This window comes from Elephas maximus, chromosome 25 (assembly GCF_024166365.1).
Source record: "Elephas maximus indicus isolate mEleMax1 chromosome 25, mEleMax1 primary haplotype, whole genome shotgun sequence".
NCBI lineage: Eukaryota > Metazoa > Chordata > Mammalia > Proboscidea > Elephantidae > Elephas > Elephas maximus.
In genome coordinates this window covers 12,354,043-12,378,493 of record NC_064843.1, presented here as the reverse complement: position 1 = coordinate 12,378,493, position 24,451 = coordinate 12,354,043, and the positions used below count along the sequence as shown (strand labels likewise).

Here is a 24,451-nt window from a genome sequence, read left to right as displayed (position 1 = left end):
ATACTTTATTAGTGACAACAAAAACAAAATGGGTAGCATGGGAGGAATGATATAGATATAGAACTTCTAGTATGTTACTGAAGTTAAGCTGGTACCAACTTACTCTAGGATGTTATAAATACAAGCTGTTAAATGCAATATTCATGGTAACCACTAAGATAATATTTTAAAAACATACACACAGGGCAAGGAAGAAGGAACCAAAATGACTCACTACAATAAACCAATAAAACACAAAAGCAAGCAGTAGTAAAGGAAAAAGACAAAGAAGGCTTAAGACACACAAAAACACGGCAGAAGTAAGTCACTTCTTATCAGTAATTACAGTGAATGTAAATGGACTAAACACTCCAATAAAAAAGCAGAGACTGCCAGAATGAATAAAAACATGATCAAGACATGCACCTGAGGCCCAAGGACAGAAGTAGGTTGAAAGTTAAAGGATGGAAAAGAATATTCCAATCCATTAATAACAAAAAGAAAGCTGGGGTGGCAATCTTAATATCAAACACAGTAGGCTTTAATACAAAATCTTAAAATCAGTAGGCTTTAATACAAAAAGAGATAAAAATGGACATTATACAGTGATGAGTCACTTCATCAGAAGATTTATCATATATATATATATATATATATATGTAAACCCACTGCCGTCGAGTCGATTCCAACTCATAGCGACCCTATAAGACAGAGTTGAACTGCCCCATAGAGTTTCCAAGGAGTGGATGGTGCATTTAAACTGCCAACATTTTGGTTAGCAGTCAAGCTCTTAACCACTATGCCATCAGGGCTTCATATGCATATATAAATAAATATATATATGCACATAAACATATACACATAAATACATATATACATAAATGTATATATATATGTATGTATATATATATACATATGGTTGCTATAAGTCTGAATTGACTCAACAGCAACGGGTTTAGCTTTTTGGTATATAAATATAAATTATATATATGTATGTATATATAAATATGGAAACCCTGGTGGCTTAGTGCTTAAGAGCTAAAGCTGCTAACCAAAAGGTTGGCAGTTCGAATCCACCAGCCACTCCTTGGAAACCCTATGCAGCAGTTCTACTCTGTCCTTTAGGGTCACAAAGAGTCAGAATGGACTTGAGGGCAAAGAGTTTGGTTTTATATATTTATAATTTATACAATTATAAATAATTTAAGCAATCATGGTGTAGATGGTCATCATTATTAGGTAAAGGTAACAATGTAGCTGGATTCAGAAAGGGTATAATATTCGGTATGTAACTGAATATTAGAAGTGGCCCAAAGAACTTCATAAGAAGTCAGCCTGCTGGCCGACAGGCGTTGAGTAAGTGTTGAATATAAAATGGCTTACACCACAGGAGGGACAATATATGTCAAGAAAATTTACTAAAACAATATCTGCTGTGGCATCGACTAGTCTAGCAATTGTAGTGAGTACTCTAAGGCAAGGGGGTACCCCTTGGGACGGGGTCCAGCTGTGTGGTATAATAAGCAACGGGTGTCTGTTGTTCTCTGTGTTTTCGAATGACGAATGACGACTCTTAGAACATTCCCTGAAATCTTATGGACAAAAAGTGAAAATACTAAATTATAATTACAAAACTCTAGAGCAGAAGTGTTAATTAATGCTTCTTTAGTTGAGTTATGCACTTTTGGCTATCCTCGGAGAGCTGGAAGGGGCCAAGCTCTGAACTCTTTAGATAATGATAAAAAAGGATGAAGCAGCAGAGAAAAAATAGGTATTCAAGTTCTGCAATACCTGCAATCCCTCCCCCCGCAAAAAAAAAAACCCCACTGCCGTTAGGTCGATTCCGACTCATAGTGACCCTATAGGCAGAGGAGAACTGCCCCATAGAGTTTCCGAGGAGTGCCTGGTGAATTAAAACTACCAACCTTTTAGTTAGTGGCTGCAGCATTTAACCACTACGCTACTAGGATTTCCGCAATAGCTGCAGAGTCCTAGAAATTCTCTTGTTTCTTGGTAGTACAGACAGGACAAGCTAAGATGGTCTCTTTTCTTATGAGGTCTACAGTTACCCCTTTGGCTGAAATAATATGTCCCAAGTACTCAACAAATCTGATTGTTTGGACTATATGAAGAAAGGGGCATCAGGATTGGAGGAATACTCCTTAACAACCTGTGATATGCACATGACACAACCTTCTGCAAGTGAAGAGAACTTGAAGCACTTACTGATGAAGATCAAAGACTGCAGCCTTCAGAACGGATTACACCTCAATGTAAAGAAAACAAAAATCCTCACAACCGGACCAATAAGCAACATCATGATAAACAGAGAAAAGATTGAAGTTGTCAAGGATTACGTTTTACTTGGATCACTATCAACATCCATGGAAGCAGCAGTCAAGAAATCAAAAGACTCATTGCATTAGGCAAATCTGCTGCAAAAGACCTCTTTAAAGTGTTGAAAAGTAAAGATATCACCTTGAAGACTAAGGTGCACCTGACCCAAGCCATGGTGTTTTCAAATGCTTCATATGCAAGTGAAAGCTGGATGAAGAATAACGAAGATTGAAGAATTGACATCTTTGAAATTGTCAAGGAATATTGAATATACCATGGACTGGCAAAAGAACAAACAAATCTGTCTTGGAAGAAGTACAACCAGAATGTGCCTCAGAAGCTAGTTTGGTGAGACTACATCTCACCTACTTTGGACATGCTATCAAGAAGGATCAGCCCCTGGAGAAGGACATCATACTTGGTGAAGTAGAGGGCCAGCAAAAAAGACAAAAACCCTTAACAAGATGGATAGACATAGTGGCTGCAACAGTGGTCTCAAGTATAACAATTGTGATGATGCATGACCAGGCAGTGTTTCTTTCCGTTTTACGTGGGGTCACTATGAGTCGGAACCAACTCGATGGAACATAACAAGTACTTAACAAAAGGCTGGGCTAACTAAATTTTCTCTGGATGCTTTGTGACCTGTCTGGCCAAATGTTGTAACAACAAAATACTATCAGTAAGATGTGCCTGCTGATGTTTAGAGCAGATCAGTTAATCATCCACATGTTGTAATAATGTAGACCCTTAAGTGAAGTGTAAAGCCTGTAAATCTGCATGCAAAATCTGAGAAAAATAGGTGGGGGATTCAGGAAAACTTTGGGGCGTGATAGTCCAGGTAAATTGTTGGTCTCCCCAAGTGACAGCAACAAATACTGACTGTGCAGATGGACTGGAATGCTAAAAATAGCCCTGCAAAGTTTGACTACTGAAAAGTGAATCACTTCAGGGGGACATTAGAGAGGAGCAGGTAGTGTTACAAACTATGGAGGATCTTGGGATTACTATATGATTAATAGCATACAAGTCTTGTACAGATCTCCAGCCCCAATTGTTGGGTTTCTTAACAGGAAAAACTGAAAGTATTGCAGGAATTAGCACGAGGTGTTATTAAGCCTTTAGTCAAAACATCTTGAATTACAGGAACAAGTGTTTCCTTAGCTTCTCATTTTAAATGGTATTGAGAAATTTTAGGTACGGGTTTAAAGGCATCTATTTGAATTTGAATTGGTTCAGATGACAGGATTCAACCAACATCAGCAGAATTAGTAGCCCATAAACTCTCAGATACAGAAGAAAGACATTTCATAGTACTGGGTAAAGCAGGGGAATGACCTTCTTCTGGTGGTAAGCTGAGTGGTGTAAATAGCAGTAGGTTTCTTCACTCATTTTCCATCGTAGTCCACCTGTTGATTGGCTTCAGGTAAATCTAATAGCATTTCTCCTGTTCCTGAATTTTGGCAATTCCCTTTGGGTACAGATCTCTTCCTAATAAATTTACTGGAGTATTTAACCTGAGTAAAAATGAGTGCATGTCCTCTGTAGGACCTACAGAGACAGAAAAGGCTGAGAATGTGTTAAAATCTGTTCTTGATTAGCAATCCTCATGACTCTTGAAGTTTATAACTCCAGAACAAGGGCTTCTGTAAATTTGCATGGTTTATTGCAGATAGCACCAGTTTCAGTTAAAAATTTACATGGTTCTCTTTTTTATCTGAGAGGTAGTTTCTTCTGAGAGTTTACTGCTACCATTGGAAAGCCCTATTTTTACCCAGAGCCCCTTCATTCTATCACCTTATGGACAACACCTGGTGTTAGGTTGCTCAGATTATTTTTAGTTTTAAACATTCCCTTTTAGAATGTTCAGGCTTTTACAGTAGTAACAAACAAGGGGCAAGTTGCTGGTTCCAGTCTTACAAACTTAAATCATTGAAGGACATCACTTGATTGGTAATACATCATCATAAGCAGGAATTCCTGACGTGGGAACTCGTAGGGCATTACTTGCTGTGGAGGGACCTCATGAGGCAGGACTTCCTGTAATTCAAGTTTCTAAGGCAACTGGCTTAAAAAAATGTATACGTATCTTTCTTAGATTGGCTATACTGTAGTAATTACAAGGGGATGTGATGGCGGAAGTGGAGTCGTACTATCGTTACATCATCATTACTGGACATTCCTCTCTTAGAAACAGCAGAGAAGATGGCTGCTGCTACAGTGAATACAGGACCAGTAAACAAGGAATCACACCCAATCCTCAAACTCGCTGTTTCAGATCTTATCAGGTACTTTTATTTATTTTTTAATTCCCTTACACAATTGTTTTTTGTTTGTTGTTTGTTTTGGTCTGTCTGGGGGAGAGGGTTGTGGGGGATATTCTAATCTGATCACTTTTTCAGGGTGTCAGAGAAATGTCACAGGCTGGGGGCTCTAGTGCTGGTTGATATAGATAATCAGAGCCAGATTCCACACTGAGGCCACTGAGGGGTCCTACAGTGAAAGGGGGTGGCTCAAGAAGGTAGGTGTTCCAGGGGTCAGTACTTATCCCTGTTCCCGTTTCTTCCAGTGCAGGGTGGAGCAAGAGGGTGGGCCAGGAGCGGCTCTCCAGTGACAGGTAAGATGGGGCAATGCGTTTCTCAGAGCCTGCAGCACCCACTCCCCTCTGGCCCAACCTGGCACCATGCCACCCAGTATTTCTCTTTCATCTTTTTCCTTTCCTCCCTCACATTCACTTTCAACACAATGCACTGAACCTCTCCTCTCCCCAGAGGCAGGCAGTGTATCATTGGGAAGAACACAGAACCTGGAGTGCTGCTAGAAGGGGCCGAGACTCAGCCCTGGGCGCTAGGGAAGGCTCCCAGAAGAGTCACACTTGGGAGGCTCGTTCCAGGCAGGACTCACACCCAGAAAACCTGACTCCAGGGAGCACACTCTTAACCTCCAAATTTATCAGCAGCAGTGAGGTCTCGGTCACCTTCCACCGGGAATGTGATCACAGCTCTTCTGTAAGCCAGTGAGGGCTTTACTCCAGCCAGGCTGGGTGAGGCCCACCTGCCCAGAAGAAGCTGGACAGCCTATGGAAGCCCCAAGTGGGAGAGAAGACCTTTGGCTGTGATGAGGAGGGGATCCAAGCCACACCCACAGGCTGGGCATCCTACACTTCATGTCACAAAATATTTTATCGTACGATTCCATTCTCCCACAACCCAAGCAGGGCCAGGTCCCCACCCCGCTTACAGGGTAGCAAGCAGAATCTCAGGGAGTGATGGATTCTGGGGAACTAGGAGACTCCCCCACCACATTATGAGGGGGAAGGGACTCATCCTGGTGACCATCCTGGCATGTGGATCATGGAGGACCTGGCCTCAGCATGCACCCCAGCGCTCTTCCTCTCCTGTCACACACTGCTCCACTATTGTTGGCAGCCGGAGTCCTTGGTGAAGCAGCCCCATGACAAGGACAGAGCCTCAAGAGCAAGTGCCTCCAAGGAGCTAGGGCTCTACAGGAGGGAGTATGGCCTCACTGCTGGCACCTCTATGATCCTTCCTGTGCCCATGGCTCTCCAGTTCCTCCCCAGGCTGTCCCTGGGCCACTGTCCCTCTTCCCCACTCCATCTCCCTTCCCTAGCCACTCCTTACCTCGCTCAGACACAGGAGAGAGTGAGGAAAGTGTGCTGTGCCCCAGTGGCCAGATGAGAATGCCTTCCTCACAGGCTCCTTTGGTGACCAAGGCCTGTGGAGGCTCCCGTCTGGTTTTCCACATTCCATTCCCCTCTTGTTCTCTACTTCCTGTCCGCTCAGCTGAAGGGGTGGGCCTTGTCAGAGGGACCTCTAGGGAAACAGTCCCTGAGCAGCATTGACATGGAAGTTCATTTTACCTAAAACTCAAACCCCTCCTTACTGAAATATGCACGTATACTTGTTTTTCATTTCTCAAAGAAAAAAGGTAGCTGAGAAACGGGTCACAATGTTCATTTCAAGGATCTAAATGGCCAATGTGTTTTATTGACTATGCAAAGGCATTCGACTGTGTGGATCATAACAAACTATGGATAACACTGTGAAGAATGGGAATTCCAGAACACTTAATTGTGCTCATGAGGAACCTTTACATAGATCAAGAGGCAGTTGTTCGGACAGAACAAGGGGATACCGATTGGTTTAAAGTCAGGAAAGGTGTGCGTCAGGGTTGTATTCTTTTACCATACCTATTTAATCTGTATGCTGAGCAAATAATCCAAGAAGCTGGACTATATGAAGACTAATGGGGCATCAGGATTGGAGGAAGACTCATTAACAACCTGTGTTATGCAGATGACACAACCTTGCTTGCTGAAAGTGAAGAGGGCTTGAAGCACTTACTAATGAAGATCAAAGACCACAGCCTTCAGCATGGATTACACCTCAACATAAAGAAAACAAAAATCCTCATGACTGGACCAATGAGCAACGTCATGATAAATGGAGAAAAGATTGAAGTTGTCAAAGATTTCTTTTTACTTGGATCCACAATCAACAGCCATGGAAGCAGCAGTCGAGAAATCAAAAGACACGTTGCATTGGGCAGATCTGCTGCAAAAGACCTCTTCAAAGTGTTGAAGAGCAAAGATGTCACCCTGAAGACTAAGGTGCACCTGACCCAAGCCATGGTATTTTCATATGCATGTGAACGCTGGACAATGAATAAGGAAGACTGAATAAGAGTTGACGCCTTTGAATTGTGGTGTTGGTGAAGAATATTGAATATACCATGGACTGCCAAAAGAACGAACAAATCTGTCGTGGAAGACGTGCGGCCAGAATGCTCCTTAGAAGCAAGGATGACGAGACTGCATCTTACATACTTTGGACATGTTGTCAGAAGGGATCAGTCCCTGGAGAAGGACATCATGCTTGGCAGAGTACGAGGTCAGCAGAAAAGAAGAAGACCCTCAACGAGGTGGATTGACAGTGGCTGCAACAATGAGCTCAAGCATAACGATTTTAAGGATGGCTCAGGACTGGGCAGTGTTTCGTTCTGTTGCGCATAGGGTCACTATGAGTCGGAACCGACTTGACGGCAGCTAACAACAACAACAACAAATGGCCAAGGGAGGCTGTGAAGTTAAATGTTGGAAATCCATTAACTGAAACTCAATTACATCTAGATTTTCATTTAAGGATGGGAGAAATAGTCAAAGAAGGGTTATGAGTCCTGAGTTTGTTTAAACAAACAAAAAACAGTTGCCATCAGTGAACTCCTACTCATGACATGTGTCAGAATAGAACTATGGTTGATTTTCTAGTAGCAGATTGCCAGGCCTTTCTTCCAAGGTGCCTCCAAGTGGACTCAAACCTCCAAGCTTTCGGTTATCAGCCAACCATGTTAAATGTCTGCAGCACTCCGGGACTCCAAGATTCAGCTTGGGGTGATGTAAAACATATCGAAATGGAGTGGTGATGGTTACACAACATGGCAATTGTAATTAATGCCACTTAAGCGTCACTTAAAAAATTGTTAAAATGGCAAATGTTTTGCTATATATATATACATATAATCAAAATAAAATTTGAAAAAAAAAAGAGAAGGACAAGATTTCCATTTAAAATCTCCTCTGGAGGAACCTCTAAGGAGATCTGATATGCTATTCCTTCAGCTTATATTCTACTAGGAGGGAAAAAAATGTCTGAGAACGCAAAGTTCTTTTCTCAAAAAAAAAAAAAAATTACAATTTGATATCACATTTGCTTAAAAGGGTCAGAACTCTTCTTACTCCTGTATCATTTGGTAAATGCAGTTAACTGTTAACATGAATAAGGGGCGAGGTGGCCCAATGGTCCTTCCAGCCTCTCCTCAGCCTATTCTGTGCTCTGAATTCTCTGATTTGAGTCAGGTGCCTAAGCGGAGGAAGCCTATTAAAGTCTGTACCCGAAGTTTGAAGGTCTTCCTAGTGTGACTGCTGCCTTTCTGGCTCCTAGACTATACATGGTGTGGAGCCCATTGAAGACTGTGAAAGAAAAAAAACGAAAAAGCAGCTTGTGTTCTGTGTAGAAGAGGCGAGGGGAAAGGTGAAAGGTGAATTCTGACTATTTTCCATGTTCCACATGAATTTTGTTTAGTTGGGAAGGGAGACTGTAACAGGAATTTCGGCTTGGAAAAAAATTTATTAACCTCCATGTTCTATCTGCAGTGCTTGGAGGAATGCATAGTATGGTTCATTACCCAAAAGAAACCCATTTTACAAGCTGGTGGAGGACACATGCCAAGTTTAGAAGATGAAGCAAAGGGTATTGACTATCTTATCCAGTTTTTTAAGCAATATGGACTTGGTCTTGGATGGGTTCCAGGAGACCCTTCTCCTGGCTTCCCTTGCTCACTCCACTCAATATTTTATGCTCCTCTGCCCTTCCCCAAGGGCCTGCATCAGTCCTGGAGAAACTCTCTAACGACCCGCAGCTGTAGTGATATTTGTTTCTGGCTGCATATAGCTTTCAAAGGGGGGTGGGGTGGGGTGAAGGCTTTTAGAGCCATGGGGGAAGCATCTACAGAACAAACCCATTTCTCACTGGCTAATACTGACCAGCTTCCTAAATTGGACGAGTTATTACCCTAAAATAGACTTTCTCTACTTAGTCTTACCAAAGACCCTCTTTCTACAGAGGTCTGGGAGAAGAAAGGGGTTAGGGCAGGAGTGGATGAAGGCAGCCAAGGACACCGAGTCTCAAAGACATGGAGATGGTTAATAGCGGATTCAGACCAACGCTTCATACCTCTTCTTGCCTTCACACCAACTGAAGTAACCACAGCAAACATGCTTCCAGGGCCCCTTCCAGTGACGGGAACCAATGTCCCCGACTTCACATCAGCCTCTGCCATGTTGCTAGCACAGTTCTTGGATGCAGACCTCACTCAACAAAACCATGATCCAGCCTCACCCTTCCAATTCTAACCAAGCTCCCCATGGGCATGCACTGCTCTCTGGGCAACCTCCTTGTGTTAGTTTCCTAGCGCTGCTGTAACAAATTACCACAAACTGGGTGGCCTGAAACAACAGAAATTCAGTCTCTCACAGTTCTGGAGGCTAGACCTCTGCAATCAAGGTGTTGGCAGGACCATGCTCCTCCGAAGGCTCCAGGGAAGAACTCCCCTTGACTCTTCCAGCTTCCGGTGGCTCCAAGTGTTCCTTAACTTGTGGCGCCATAACTCTAATCTCTGTCTCCGTCTTCACATGGCCATCTTCCCTGTGTCTACTGTTCAACTTCATTTAATGTAGGCCACCACTTAATCCATGCTTCAGTGAACCAAGCAAATAAACTCTTACATCTTTCCTAACCCCTGGAGCTGAAATTGAATGAAGAATCTGTGCTTAGTGCCCCCATATCAATAAACTCAGACTGATTCAACTTGATGTTCCTTGCACTATTATCCTACACCCATAGCAGCCATTCTCACACACAGTCCCCAGTTTTCTGTTTGTATATATCTGACATCAAGCAGTTCTTCTGGAGTGTTGCATACTTCCTCCTGGGTCACAGTATATACTTCACCTTTTGGGTTATGCTGGGACTTAAGTCTAGTTATAGGTCTAGAAGCAAAAATGGATGGTGGGAATGGGTCCTAAGAATATTCAGCAATGTCTTGTAAGGCATCTGCTTCATGCAATGCCACAGGTGGCACAAAGTTGATATCTCACACAAAGACTCTTCAGGAGAAATAGCTGGATGAATTTCATCAGATGGGGGTGGAAAGAATAACAGTTCTATTAGCGAGGGAGGCTTAGCAAGCAGAAATGGAGTAATCTGTTCACATGGGAGTAAGAGAGCTCATTCTGTTGGCAGGAATGATTCAATACAATTTAGGTGCCCAGTGTCCCCAGCTTTCTGATTATCTGCCCATATGTCCCCATCCCCGGTTTCTGGATCTCATTTCTTCCCAATCAATGCCCTCACTTTAACTTCGGACACCATTCAAGGTTGGAAATTCAAGTGGTATTATAATTCAGCCACTCTTATGATAAGACTCAGGGTTTGGTTTTCATCAATATCGGCTCTGTTGCTAAAACAAATAAGGCTTTCAGGGAACAAGTGGAAACTTTCAGGTCTTTTATGCAGTGCTTGGGCTGTGACTTTCTTGCCCTGAGCTCATCCCTTTCGCTACTTTGTCTAGCAAAAGTGGACCAACCAGCCAGCCTCCCTGTACTTCTCACTCTGACAAATACCGTAAAGAATCAAATATAAAATCACACAGCGCCTTGCTTCTCACAAATATTTGATCTATTGGTGGTGATATTTTTGCATATTTCTACTGCCACCTCATGCCATGGACCAGCAGTGTCCTTTTTACTACTGGAGGCAGAGTCATCAGTGTCTTTAAGACTAGCCAGACTTGAGAGCCAATTCAGAATTCATCCTTACAATTGTGTTCCTCCAGAAGCACTCTGGATACCAAATGTCTTAGGCTGGTTTCTCTAGAAAAGCAAAACCAGTGAACCGTATATAAATAGATTTATCTCAGGGAAATGGCTCACATGACGGTGGAGCCTGGCAAATCCCAAATTCATGGGTCAGGCATCAGGCTGGAGGATTGTGGAGTCTTGTGATGATTAAAGTTTTGTGTCAACTTGGCCAGGCCATGATTCCCAGTAGTTTGACAGTTATGTAATGATGTAATCACTTCTATGATGAGATCTGATGTAATGCAATCACCTCCACAATGTGATCAATTATGAGCAATCAGTTGAAAGGGAGGTTCTTAGGGGTGTGTCCTGCATCCAATATACATGGACTTTCTGGCAGAGCTTGCTGGCTTTTGCTCACTCTGGATCCTGCATCTGGCATGTCATCATCTGACCTCCAGTTCTGGGGACTTGAGCCAGCAGCCTGCCATCTTACCTGCTTATCTTGCATTTGTCTGCCTTTGCAGCCCATGAGCCAGTAGCCTGCCATCTGACTTGCTGATCTTGGGTTTGTCAATCCCTGTAGCTAGGTGAGTCTTTAGTTTCTCTTTATTGATTTTCTCTTTATTTCCATTTTTCCCCAAGAAGGTGCTAGTGTTCTTGATTGGCTTTCTTTCCCAATGGCAGGGAAGGGGCCATATGATTATCTGGAATCCTCCCTCCTCAAACTCCTAGAGATTACATATCCATTTACTTTCCCTCTCACTTCCAGTTCTGAAGAGAGAATGTTGGTCTTAAGGCAGTAGGGAGGAGGTGGGGAGGACTCTGGAAAGGGACATTAAGGAAAATGTGGTAAAGTTTAGGGGACCACATTTCAGGCACTCCTACCCTTTCCACCTGAGCAGAATCAGAATCAGAATCTTTGGAAGCTGGCTTCAAGGCAAGAGACAGTGGATAGAGGCTGCGGGGCCAGTGACTGCTCTAACATTCCTGTGCCCTGCTTTGATCGTTTGTTCAAAACACTATACTTTTTCTATTCTCAAAATATGGTATCAGTTCTGCTGTCCTAGAAAACTCCTAGTGAGCAAACAAATTTGCGGCAGCCTAGACAAACCCTCTCTAGTGAATAGTTATTGCCCCAGGACACAGCAGTAAAAGCCAGGACATGCATAGTAGTCAAAAAACTGAAAAATTTCGGCTCCGAGGAGGAGCACTGAAGAGAGGCATGGATAAAGGACCAAGTCCTTGAAGTGAAAATCAGAGGAGGAGGTATAGCTAGGTTCTCAGAGTACTTATTAGAATGATGTGGGAGTGCCATTAGCAGCACTGAGTCCAAGGATCGGAGGGCTGAGGGTACATGGCTAGCGGTCCTTACACCTGGTATTAGATTATCTGTTTAGGTGTCGCTAAACCTAGCATTATTGACCTAACATATGGAGTAGCCAAGAGGCCTCAAAGGAACAGGACTGGAGAACAATCTGAATATGGTTAAAGGATCTGACCCTGGAATCTGGAAGGCTCTGGAACGCTGACTTCAAGGTGAGGGACAGTGGGTAGTTAAAAGGACCCTGGAGCTAGGACTGGGAACTGAGCATTAGGGAACAGCAATACTTCCATGGGTGGAGAAAGATTCAGCAGACCAGAATAGAGACTAGAAAGCAAGAAGGAAAACCAGGGAAGGGAGCTTTCACAGAAGCCAACAGAACAAGGTAGTGACAGAAAAAATTATTTAGGAGAAGAGGTAATTGAGTCTCTGGAGATGTAGGACATTCTGTCCCTTCACCTAGCATCTGTCTCCAAAACCTAGATCACTTCTCTCCCCCTGCAAAGGATCAGATTCCCCAATAAATGTGTGTGTCCTCTGGTGTGTGATGAGATTTGATTTGCGGTTAAAGCCTCGGCCACACTGCAGGCACACGTAAGGTTTCTCACCTGAGTGTGTCCTCTGGTGTGGGATGAGATTTGATTTGTGATTAAAGCCTCGTCCGCATTCCAGGCACATGTAAGGTTTCTCACCCGAGTGTGTCCGCTGGTGTCTGATAAGATTCGACTTCTGGCTGAAGCCTCGACCACATTCCTTGCACACACGTGGCTTCTCCCCCGAGTGTGTTCTCCAGTGCATACGGAGGTCTGGTTTCCGTTTAAACCCTCGGCCACACTCCTTACACATATACGGCTTCTCCCCTGAGTGTGTCCTCTGGTGTATCAGGAGGCGTGATTCCCGGTTAAAGCCTTGCCCACACTCCACACACACATGAGGTTTCTCACTTGAGTGTGTCCTCTGGTGTGCGATGAGATTTGACTTGCAGTTAAAGCCTCGCCCACACTCCAGGCACATGTGAGGTTTTTCACCTGAGTGTGTCCTCTGGTGTCTGTTGAGATTTGATTTGTTGCTAAACCCTCGCCCACACTCCTTGCACACATACGGCTTCTCCCCTGAGTGTGTCCTTTGGTGTGGGATGAGAGTGGACTTGTAGCTAAAGCGACGCCCACACTCCTTGCACACATACAGCTTCTCCTCTGCATGAGTTCCCTGGTGGGGATGGGGGCTTGATTTCTGGGTAAAGCCCTGCTCACACTCCAGGCTCATGTAAGGCTTCTCACCTGAGTGTGTCCTCTGGTGTGTGATAAGATTCGACTTCTGGCTGAAGCCTCGGCCACACTCCCTCCACACATGTGGCTTCTCCCCCGAGTGTGTCCTCCAGTGCACAAGGAGGTCTGATTTTCGTTTATACCCTTGGCCACAGTCCTTGCACACATAAGGTTTCTCCCCTGAGTGTGTGCTCTGGTGGATAAGGAGGTGTGACTCACGGTTAAAGCCCCGCTCACACTGCAGGCACACGTAAGGTTTCTCTCCAGAGTGTGTCTTCTGGTGTGTGATGAGATGTGATTTCCGGTTAAAGCCTCGCCCACACTCCAGGCACAAGTAAGGTTTTTCACCTGAGTGTATCCTCTGGTGTCTGCTGAGATTTGATTTGTTGCTAAACCCTCGCCCACACTCCTTGCACACATGTGGCTTCTGCCCTGAGTGTGTCCTCTGGTGCAAAAGGAAGACTGATTTCTGGGTAAATCCCAGGCCACACTCACTGCACACAAAGGGCTTCTCCTGTAAGAGGAACCTCTGGTGTGTAATGAAGTCTGACTTCAGGCCACAGTCTGGTTCATCCTCTCTATGGATGACTGCTCCTAATTTTGAGGTTTCTAATTCCTTCAACCCTTTGCCCCTTTCCACAGACTTTACCCTTTGGCCTGAGCTGGGCTCTATCCCTATCTCTGTGTTGCCTTCTCCAGGGCTTGCTGACTCTCTTCGGGGTGGGCTGAAGAACACCCTTGAAGTCTCTCCCTCCCCTGTCCTCCCACACAGGGGTCTGGAGACTTCTCTGTCTTGACCTGTGTTTTCCCTCCAGCAGCTGAGATCAGAATCCTGCTGCTCTGGCTGCTTCTGATGCCCTAGGCTGGAACGCCCTGGATGGAAGTGATGTTGTGCACAGAAGCCTGGGAAGATCTGAAGCACGTGCTGGCTGAGGAATTGCTGACAGGAGACAGCCAGAAGGCAGGAGGAGCAGGGGTAGAGTTCTGGCTTCGGTTCTGCTGGAGAGAGAAAGGTTTCCATTAGAGTGGTCGTAAGTGGGCGGCCTGGGCTGTTCTCCTTCTCTTACGACAGACAGCATCTCAGTGCTGGAGTCCCTGGGTGGCACAAACAGTTAAGCACTTGACTACAGACTGAAAGGCTGGTGGTTTAGAAGACAACCTGGTGATCTGCTTCTGAAAGGTCACAGCCCTGAAAACCTTACAGAGCAGTTCCACTTAGCAACATGGTGTCACCATCCATCAGAACTGACTAGATGGCAATAAAGAACAATTTATTGCCACACTTGTAATTGACAATATATACAACACAATTTGTTGCCCACCAATAATTCATTTATATTCCATTTTTACAAATTACACTTTCTGTTCCAATCCAGAAGGAGCCCTGGTTAAAGTGCTCAGCTGCTAACCCAAATGCTAGCACTTCGAACCTACCAGCCACTCCATGGAAGAAAGATGAGCAGTCTGCTTCTATACGATTTCCAGCCTTGAAAACCCCATGGGGCAGTTCTACTTTGTCCTATAGGGTTGCTGTGAGTTGGAATCCACCTGACGGCAGTGGTTTTGGGTATTGCAATCCAGATAAGCCACACCAAAAACCTCTTCAACATGTCACCTCGACTAGGAACTTCTCAAGCAAGCATCAGACGCTATTCTGCCTTATAAACACTTGTATTATAGTTAGCTTTTTTCTTCTACTAAAATCCCATAAGACATGGGCACTCACATTGATATACTGTCCATAACAATTTGCTAGTACTTGGAAATAACATCTCTACGACCTATGTGGAAATCTCCTCCATGATTTTTCTTCCTATAAAAAGGGACAGACGGACACAGAAAGTCACTCAGTCTGGCAGGATTTCAAGTGACAGAGAAAGTGGATGTGTAAATATGGCATAGTAGCAGTGTCCAAACCTGTCCAACTTCAGAGAGGGAAATGATCAGGATCAGCCCAAAGCGGATTCCCATGAGGTGGAGGTCAGACATGCTTCCACCTTCCAACACCTTTACCAATTCTGACACCAGCCGTATTCCCCACTGCACTCTGCTTCCCTTCTGGGTTCAATAATCCGTTGCAATGGCCACAAAGAACTCAGACCAAACTTACAGCTAAGTGGTTTATTAAGGAAGAGAGTACAACTCGGGATCACGATCAGGAAGCCTGCAGGCAAAGTCTCCCTTCTTCAGTTCAGTGCAGGACAGCTCTCTCAGCTCCTCTTGATTGTGCAGGCTCTGAGGGCAGGCCTCCTCTTGGCCTCGTGAGGACAGGCTTCTCTCAACCACCTCAGGAGAGGCTCTTCTTCACCCTCAGGGCAGACTCTTGGACCCCTCAGGACACACGCCTCTTGGCCCTGCCATCTCGGGCCACCAGCTCTGCCGCTGGAGCCATCCTGAACTTGCTGCTGGCTCTGCCAATGGGACCCTTCCTGGCCTCTTGTTACCTTCAGTGTTATAGCCCTTGATCTGAATTACAGCTCTTTCAGGAGGTTCCTTCCTCCTCTCTCTCTGCTTCTTCTCACTTCTCTTTTCTTTTTTCCTTCTGCTTCTTACTGCTGCTTCTCTTCCCGCTTCTTCCTGTCTGACAAATCCTCTGGGGGACTGGCTGTTTATATATGCAAACTCCTCATCACTTTCAAGGCATGGTCCTCCTACCAGGGCCACAAATGAACAATTCCATCTCAGTAGGCCACAGACAGACACTACTTTTGCCCAGTTCACTGACCAACCCCTCCAGGTGCATGCCAATCACAGGGCAGGCTGCAGCCCATGACAGAACAGAAAGTATCAAAACCAAGTTGTTTCCAGCTTACCCCGGAAATGTAATAAACCCTCTAGGGTAGAAAACTAATGCGAAGGTTACTCCTTAGGGAGTAGGGGCACAATCTCCCAAGCTATTTTTCAAGTCCAAGGCAAAGGGCCAAATAAAGGAACTCATTTTACCACAATATGCAATCGTGTTTATAGAGACTGTATATGAAATAAATCTGAATTACAAGTTGCTTACTCATAGACGAATACTTACTCAGCTTTTTTATTTGTCAACCCTTTGTGATCTCTGTTTTAGTTTTTGACTATCTGCACTTTGCTTGCTTGGGCTGGGACTGCTGGACTGCCATATGAATAACACTGTACTGGGACTGAGCCGCTCAAACGTGCTCAGATCCGGGGGCTTGGCAGCCTTGCCATGGCTGAGTCTCTCTGCAGGCTCTGGGTGCTCTCTCGGAGGGCTCCCCATTTTACTTTATTTACTCAGGTTCTCTGAGGAACCTAACTCTGGTTTGTTTCTACTTCTGGCCAGTCATCTCCTGTGAGACCATGTGGTGACTCCAGAGTTTGTGAGCTGAACTCTCAGTCTTGGCCTTTTGACCACCTGTGATTTGTCGCTGCCTTCCCTCTGGCTTACCTACAAGCTCACCAGGTCATTCAGACTACAGCCTGTTACACTCTACGTCTCTGAGAAGGATTGGAGTGGGAGAAAGAATCTCTTTTGTGTCTATTCTGTGTTAAACACGGGAACTGCAGGCTCATTACAGTTAACACCCTTGATAAAGGAAATCACATAAACTCACTATAATTCTAATTCCGTACAAGTAAAAGTGTCACTTCACTGAAGATTATTTAGATTGACAGAGGCCACTTTGGGGAACTTTATTTTACACTGTGCCCTTTAACCCTTAATAGGAACTATATTTCTGAAGAACAACCGTATGTATTTACATTAACCCCAGCACAATCATCGCAATCGGAACACTTAACGGCACAATGTTGTTAGGTGCCATCAAGTCGATTTCAACGGCCAGCGTCACCATGTGACAGAGTAGAACTGCCCTATAAGGTTTCCTAGGCTGTAATCTTCATGGGAGCAGATCCCTAGGTCTTGTCTCCAGCAGAGGTGCTGGGTGGGCCGAACAGCTGACCTTTAGGTGAGCAGCAGAGCACCTAACCCCTGTGCCATCGGGGCACCTTAATGGCACAATACTGTTATATTTATACACAAGTTACTCAAATTCACCTGGGGTGTGTGTGTTGTATGTGTATATATGTATACGTCTGTCTTTCTGTGTGTCCACGTGGGTATCTCCAAATATGTTAAAACTCCTAAGTCTCTTCTGACACCTCCTATTCCAGTCCAAATCCAGGTTCTTCCTAGCCTTCCCCATTCCATATTTGTATCTCTGTTCTCCAATAGTGAGAAACCTGGCTCCCATCATCAATATATTTATTTATTTACTTAATCTTAAAATTCAAAGAAAGGAGTTTCAGAAGAGTTGACCCATATAGCTACAAAAAACAAATAAAATATAGTTCAACATTATATACAGGTTTTTCCTTTTTGGGGGGAGGTGGGAGAAGTCAATAGACAAGGAGTTGGCCAACTTCTGTAAAGGATCAAATAGTAAATATTGTAAGCTTTGCAGACTACACGGTCTGTTCCAACTACTCAACTCTGCCACAACAGAATGAAAGTAGCCACAAACAGTACATAAACGAGTGGCTGAGTTCTGAACACTTTATTTACAAAAATAGGTGGTGGGCCAGATTTGGCCTTTGGGCTATAGTTTGCCAACGCTTGCTTTAGACTGAAGACATGGTCAAAGTTCTCTGTTCAAAGGTTAACTGGGTTTTTCTCCCCCTGTTCACCATGGTCATGTTATTCATTTCAAATACAGTTAGATTTGTTTTTTGTATTCTATTTTAGGGTTTTCTCCCTATCTTTATTGAATTAATTTTATTTCTTTGAGTATGTCAAATACTGTATGGTTCCAAAAGTGAAAAACTATTCAAAAAGGTAACCTCAGAAAAATGTCTCTCCTTCCCATATTCTTCCAGCAATATCCTACGCATAACCCCTTAGGAGATCAATCTCATTATTTTCTGGTTTATCTATCCTGTGCTGCTTTATGTAAAAAGAAACAGGTAGATGTTTAATTATTTTTTTACACTTTTATTCATTTTGTTGTTGCTGAGAATATACTCAGCAGAACATACACCAATTCGACAGTTTCTACACATACAATTAATTCACTGATGACATTAAGTCTTTGAGTTGTGCAACCATTCTCAACCTCCTTTTCTGAGTTCCTCCCTCATTAACATAAACTCCCTGCTCCCTAAGGTTCCCATCTAATCTTTCGAGTTGCTGTTGTCAATTTGATCTCATATAGATAGTTCTGAAAAGAGAATAATGCTCAAGGCACACATTGTTTTACTAGTTAAGCTATATTGTTTGGTTTTAAGAAGACTTTAGTGACATTTTGATCAGAGATTCCATAGACGAATCCTGATAAAAAGAAGGAAAATGCAGAACACAGTTTCAAATTCTCACGGACTCTAGACTTTCTGGAGCCTGAAACCATTGCCCTGAGATAATGTTAAACCTTTAATCAAAAATATCCCTGAAACATGGGAAATACACAGTGGAGAGAAAGAGTGTGCTGTCATATTGTAGGGAACACAATTAGGGTCACATAACAATGCGTGCATAAGTTTTTGTATGAGCAACTGACTTGAACTGGAAACTTTCACTTCAAGCACAATAAAAAAAAAAAAAAAAAAGATATTCCCTGAAGTCCTCTTAAAACCAAACAATAGTTTAGCTTAACTAGTAAAAAAGATTGGCCTTGATCATTACGTTCTTTTAAGAACTATCTATATGGGATCAAATTGACAACAGCAACTTGAAAGATTAGACAGGAGGAATCTTAGCAGGAAGTGAGTTTACGTTAATGAGGGAGGAACAACTCCATAAAGCAGGGTGAGAATAGCTGCACAACTTGAAGAATGTAATCAACGTCACTAAATTGTACATGCAGAAACTGTTGCATTGGCATATGTCTTACTGTGTATATTCTCAACACCACCACCAAAATAAATAAAATTTAAAAAAAGAAGACGATACCATCTGACCCCTGCAAAAACAGCAGTGATCAAAATACATAAAACGACAAATGCTATTGAGGTTGTGGGGGTATTGGAACTATTACACACTGCTGGTGGGTTTGTAAAAATGGCACACCACTATGGAAAACAGTATGGCACTTCCTCAAAAAGCTAGAAATAGAAATACCTTATAATCCAGCAATCCCATGCCTAGGTATATATCCAAGAGATATAAGAGCTGTCACATGAATAGACATACATACACCTATGTTCATTGCAGCATTATTCACAATAGCAAAAAGATGGAAACGACCTAAGTGCCCAGTAGCAGATGAATGGATAAACAAATGGTGGTACATACATACAATGGAATAGTACACAAAGATGAAGAATAATGAAGAATCCGCGAAACATAACACAGATGAATCTGGAGGACATCATTCTTAGTGAAACAAGTCAATCACAAAAAAACAAATATTTCATGGCCCCATTATTATAAAAAGTTAAGAATACATATACACACAGGAAGCAAAGTTCTTTGATGGTTACAAGGTGGGGGAAATCACTCTGTAGACAGTGGACATTTTTTATTTTGGGTGATGGAAAGGCAATACCAAATACTTGTGAAATCTGCAAAATCTGACCAAGGTAAATGAAGATACTAAGAAGTATACAAGAAAGGGGGCCAATTTCAGTAAATTTTGCAACAAAGTATTAGCAACCCCAAAATTATATGTGGTTATATAGATATACACGCACATAGGTTTATAGGAAGGCACTGGTACACATGTCCATGTGCATGTATAGGTGTATCTGTAGGCATATGTGTATACATGTTTGTGTGTGCTGCGTGTATATACACATATACATAACAAATCACAAAGGAGGCACAGTTATGGAGACTTCCTACACATATCCAAACAACTCATGGGACTGCTTTACTGGGTTAAAAGGCTTAGTTAGGATCATGGTCTCAGGGAACAACTTAGTCAATGGGAATAACATAGTCCAAAAAGATAATGTTCTACATTCTAGTTTGGTGAGCTGCATCTGGAGTATTAAAAGCTTACACGCAGCCATCTAAGATGTAACTATTGGCTTCTACTCATCTGGAACAAGAGAATGAAGGAAAAGCCAAAGACTCAAAGAAGAACACAGTCCGCAGGACTAACAGCCTACACGAACCACAGCTGCTTCTAATCTGGGACCAGAAGAACTAGACGGTGTCTGGCTACCACTACCAATCATTCTTACCAGGGACACAACAGAAGGTCCTGGATAAAAGGGGAGAAAAATATAGAGCAAAATATAAATTACTAAAAAACATCAGACTTACTGGACCAATAGAGACCAGAGGAACCCCTGAGACTATTATCCTAAAATACTCTTTGAACTTGGCAGTGAATCTACTCCTGGAGGTCACCTTTCAGCCAAATGATAGCTGGCATATAAAATACACAATTTCACCCATGAGTGATGTGTTCCCTTAAGCAATCAACTACATGAGACCATTTACCCAAAAGAAAAGATCAGAAGTCAAGGGCAGGAAGAGAAGCTACGTGAATGGGAAGAGAACAAACAGAATGAAATTAACGAGATTGCAGCCATATTGTGAAACCTGTAACCAATGTCACAGAACAATTTGCATAAAAATAGTTAAATGGGAACCTAATCTGCTGTTAAACTTTTACATAAAACACTTAAAAAACAAAAAGATGAAGAGAGAAAATGTGGGATGTAACAATCTCTCTGATTTTCTTCTATACAAACTACCTTTATTGTAATATTCACTTCATATTTATCGAGGGCTATCACTTTTTTTTCTTTTGGTTGCTGATAAAATGCCTTTTGTGCTCTTAAATATCCTGAATATATTGAAATCATATTTCTCCTGTGGCTTCACATTTAGCTTATTAAGAATGCCAAAAGCTTTAATTAATACATAATCATGTTGGCTTTCCACCAAAAAAAAAAAAAAAAAAAAAGGACGACTTCAGGAGTATATTTGGCTTATGGTTTAAAGATTGTCTCAGAGTAATAGTTTCAGGGTTTTATCCAGCCTCCATGGCACCAGAATGTCTGCAGTCCATTAGTATTTGAAATGCTGTCCTACATTTTCCCCCTTTTGACAAGGATTCTTCTATGGAATCTTTCATCAAAATATTCAGTAATGGCAGCTGGGCACCACGCATTTCTTCTGATCTCACAGCAAAGGAGGCAGCTGTTCACGGGGACAATTAGCCACACATTCTGTATCCTTCTCCTATTCCTGCCTCTTTCTTCCTCTGTTGCTCCAGGCAAAGAGAAACCAATTATTGTGCCTTGGATGGCCCCCTGCAAGCTTATAAGACCCCAGGCACCAGGCAACAAACTAGGTGGTAGAACAGAAACACTAAACATGTTATTCGGTCAATTCACTGGGATGTCCCATGAAGCCATAAACCTAAACACCAAACCAGGGAACCAAACCCCATGAGGTGTTTGGTTGTACATAAGCAGCCTCAGCAGCTACTCTTTTGTTGTTGTTGTAAATTATCTATGAGACAACTTTTGCCAATTCAACTTTTTACAGGTCTAAAATTTATTAACAGCAGTGACAATAATAGGCTGTGCAAACCTACCCTTCGTCAATGTGATTTTTCTATCACCACTATCCCTCACTTTTCCTCTCCCTCCCACCCCTGGTATAACTAATAAACTGTGGCTTCTATACATTTGTCTTTTTATATAAGTGAAGTAATACAGCATTTGTCCCTTTGTGATGGACTTATTTCACTCAACATAATGTCTTCAACTTCCATCCATATTGTACCAAGTATCAAGATTTCATTCCTCCTAGGGGATGAGTAGTGTTCTGTTGTATGTATGTACCACATTTTGCTTATTCATGCACTGCTGATGGGCATTTAGGTTACTTCCAACATTTTATGTACAAATAGTGCTGCAATGAACATTGGTGTACAAGTCTCTGTGTATACCTAGGTGTATATACCTAGGAGTGGGATTGCTGGATCCTACGGTAGTTCTATTTGTAGTTTTTTGAGGAGCTGCACACTATTCTCCACAACGGCTGTAACATTTTGAATTCCCACCAGCAATGGATACGGGTTTCAATTTTTCCACATCCTCACTAACGTTTGTTGCTTTTTAAATCTTAGCCATCCTGTTTGGGAGTGAAATGGTATCTCATTGCAGTTTTGAGTTGCATCTCTCTAATGACTAATGACATTGTGCATCTTTTCATGTGTTTGGTGGCCATTTGAATGTCCTCTTTGGTGAAATGTCTATTCAATTGGCAGAGCCCACTTAAAAACAGAACGCACGCAATATTTGAGTAAAACTATTTAATCCGTTGTAGAAAGGTACACCCGACAGCATCACCCCGCTTCTTCTGAGAATTTTATGGTTTCAGTTTGCATATTTAGATCTTTAGTCCTCTTGAAATTTTTTTTGTGTATGGTAAAAAGCATGGATCCTATTTCATTTTTCTGCGTGTGTAAATCCAATTTTCCCAAAACCATTTATTGAAGAGACTTTAGTTCCCTCATGGAATAGACTTAGCACCCTTGGCTAAAATCAGGTGACCATAATGTAGGGGCTTATTTCTGGAGTCTCAATTCTGGTCCATTGGTGTATTTGTCTATCATGCCAGTGCCAAGCTGTTTTGATTACTGTGGCTGTATAATATGTTTTAAAATCAGGATGTGTGAGTCCTCCTATTTTGTGCTTCTCTTTCAACATTGCTTTAGCTATTGAAGGCCTCATGTCATTCAATATGATGCTAAGGATTGGTTTTTCCATTTCTGCAAAGAAGGCTGTTAAAATTTTTATTGGGAATGCATTAAATTTATAGATCACTCTGGGTAGTATTAACATCTTACAATGTGAAATCTTCCAACCCATGAACATGAAACATCTTTCCATTTATTTCAGTCTTCTTGAATTTCTTTTCAGCAGTGTTTTTATAATTTTTATTCTTTAAGTACTTCCCGTCCATGGTTAAATTTATTCCTAGATATTTTATTCTCTTAGATGCTATTGTAAATGGAATTGTTTCCCTTTCAGATTTCTCATTGCTGGTGTACAGAAACTCAATTGGTTTTTTTTCTGTTGATCTATACCCCGCAATATTGTTAAATTCCTCTGTTAGCTCTAGAAGTTAGATGTGTAATTTTCTTCTCATTTTTTTTTAAACATTCTCTGCACTTGGCTTTTTTCACAATGTATCATGGATTTCACGCTACATCAGTTCAGAGATATGTTTCTTATTCTTTTTGAATACCTTTGCAGAAATTCATTGGGAGGATGTACCATAATTTCCTCAACCAATTTACTATATATGGGCATTAGGTTACTTCTAACATTTTATGTACAAATAATACTCAGTGAATAACCTGTATAAATGTACTTTCATATTGTTGAAGGTGAATCATCAGAGTAAATTCCTATAACTAGTAGGACTGCTGGGTACCTGTATACGGATATTTCATTTTGTTAGATATTGTCAAGTTTCCCTCTATAGTGGTTGCACCATTTCATACTGCCATCTGCAATGTATGATTTCCCTCAACCTTTCCAACAGTGTTTTGTCAACCTTTTGAAATACTGCCAATGTCATAGGTGAGAATGATATATACCTAAGTATAATTTTAATCTGCCTTTATCTCAGTAGAAGGGAAGTTGAACATCTTTTCATACACTTAAGGGTCAATGTCATATCTTACTTTGTGAACTGTCTGTTCATGTATTTTGCGATTTTTTTCTTGAATTTAAAAATTTCTTTCTGCATTAGGAAAAGTAAGGCTTCATAAGTCACATATGTGGCAAATGTTTCCTGCAGTATGTCATGTGTCTTTTGACTTCGCTTCTAGTGTCAAATTTATCAATCTTCTATGTATCTGGGTTTTTAGCCAAATTTAGAAAGCCTTTTTCTATGCCCAGGTTATGGGGGAATTCACTTATATTCTGGTACACCTGCAGTTTAATTTTTTACATTTAGATCTCTGAAAATTTGGAATTTTTCTTGTGTATAGTATACAGTATGATCCAATAGTATCTTTCACTAAATGGATATCTAGTTGCCAACATCATTTATTAAAATGTCCAGCTTTACCCAAGTAGTTTGAGATACCATCCTTATCATATACTAACACTCCATATGGACTTGTGTGGACTTCCTAACTTCCTCATCGATTCCACTGGTCTATTTGTCTATTCACACCAGTATGACACACTGTTTCACTTCTAAGGTTTCACAGCAGGTTTTAATGCCTGGTAAGACTA

At 42.2% G+C, this 24,451-nt stretch overlaps 1 protein-coding gene across 8 annotated transcripts in view; it reads right to left on the bottom strand.

The window, feature by feature from the left end:
- The window catches only part of LOC126067740 (zinc finger protein 343-like), a 213,047-nt gene that overhangs the window by 14,550 nt on the left and 174,046 nt on the right, over nt 1–24,451 (bottom strand). For 6 of the 8 annotated variants that reach the window (XM_049869920.1, XM_049869921.1, XM_049869918.1 and 3 more), the window contains 2 exons: nt 12,626–14,284; nt 1,788–10,015 (listed from right to left, as the gene is read on the bottom strand). In XM_049869920.1, the coding sequence (XP_049725877.1) occupies nt 9,876–10,015; nt 12,626–14,284 (1,799 nt within the window). In that variant the 3' untranslated portion in view covers nt 1,788–9,875. Of the gene's footprint in view, nt 1–1,787; nt 10,016–12,625; nt 14,285–24,451 lie in introns of those variants that run through there. The other 2 variants (XM_049869919.1, XM_049869923.1) reach the window with 2 other exon arrangements.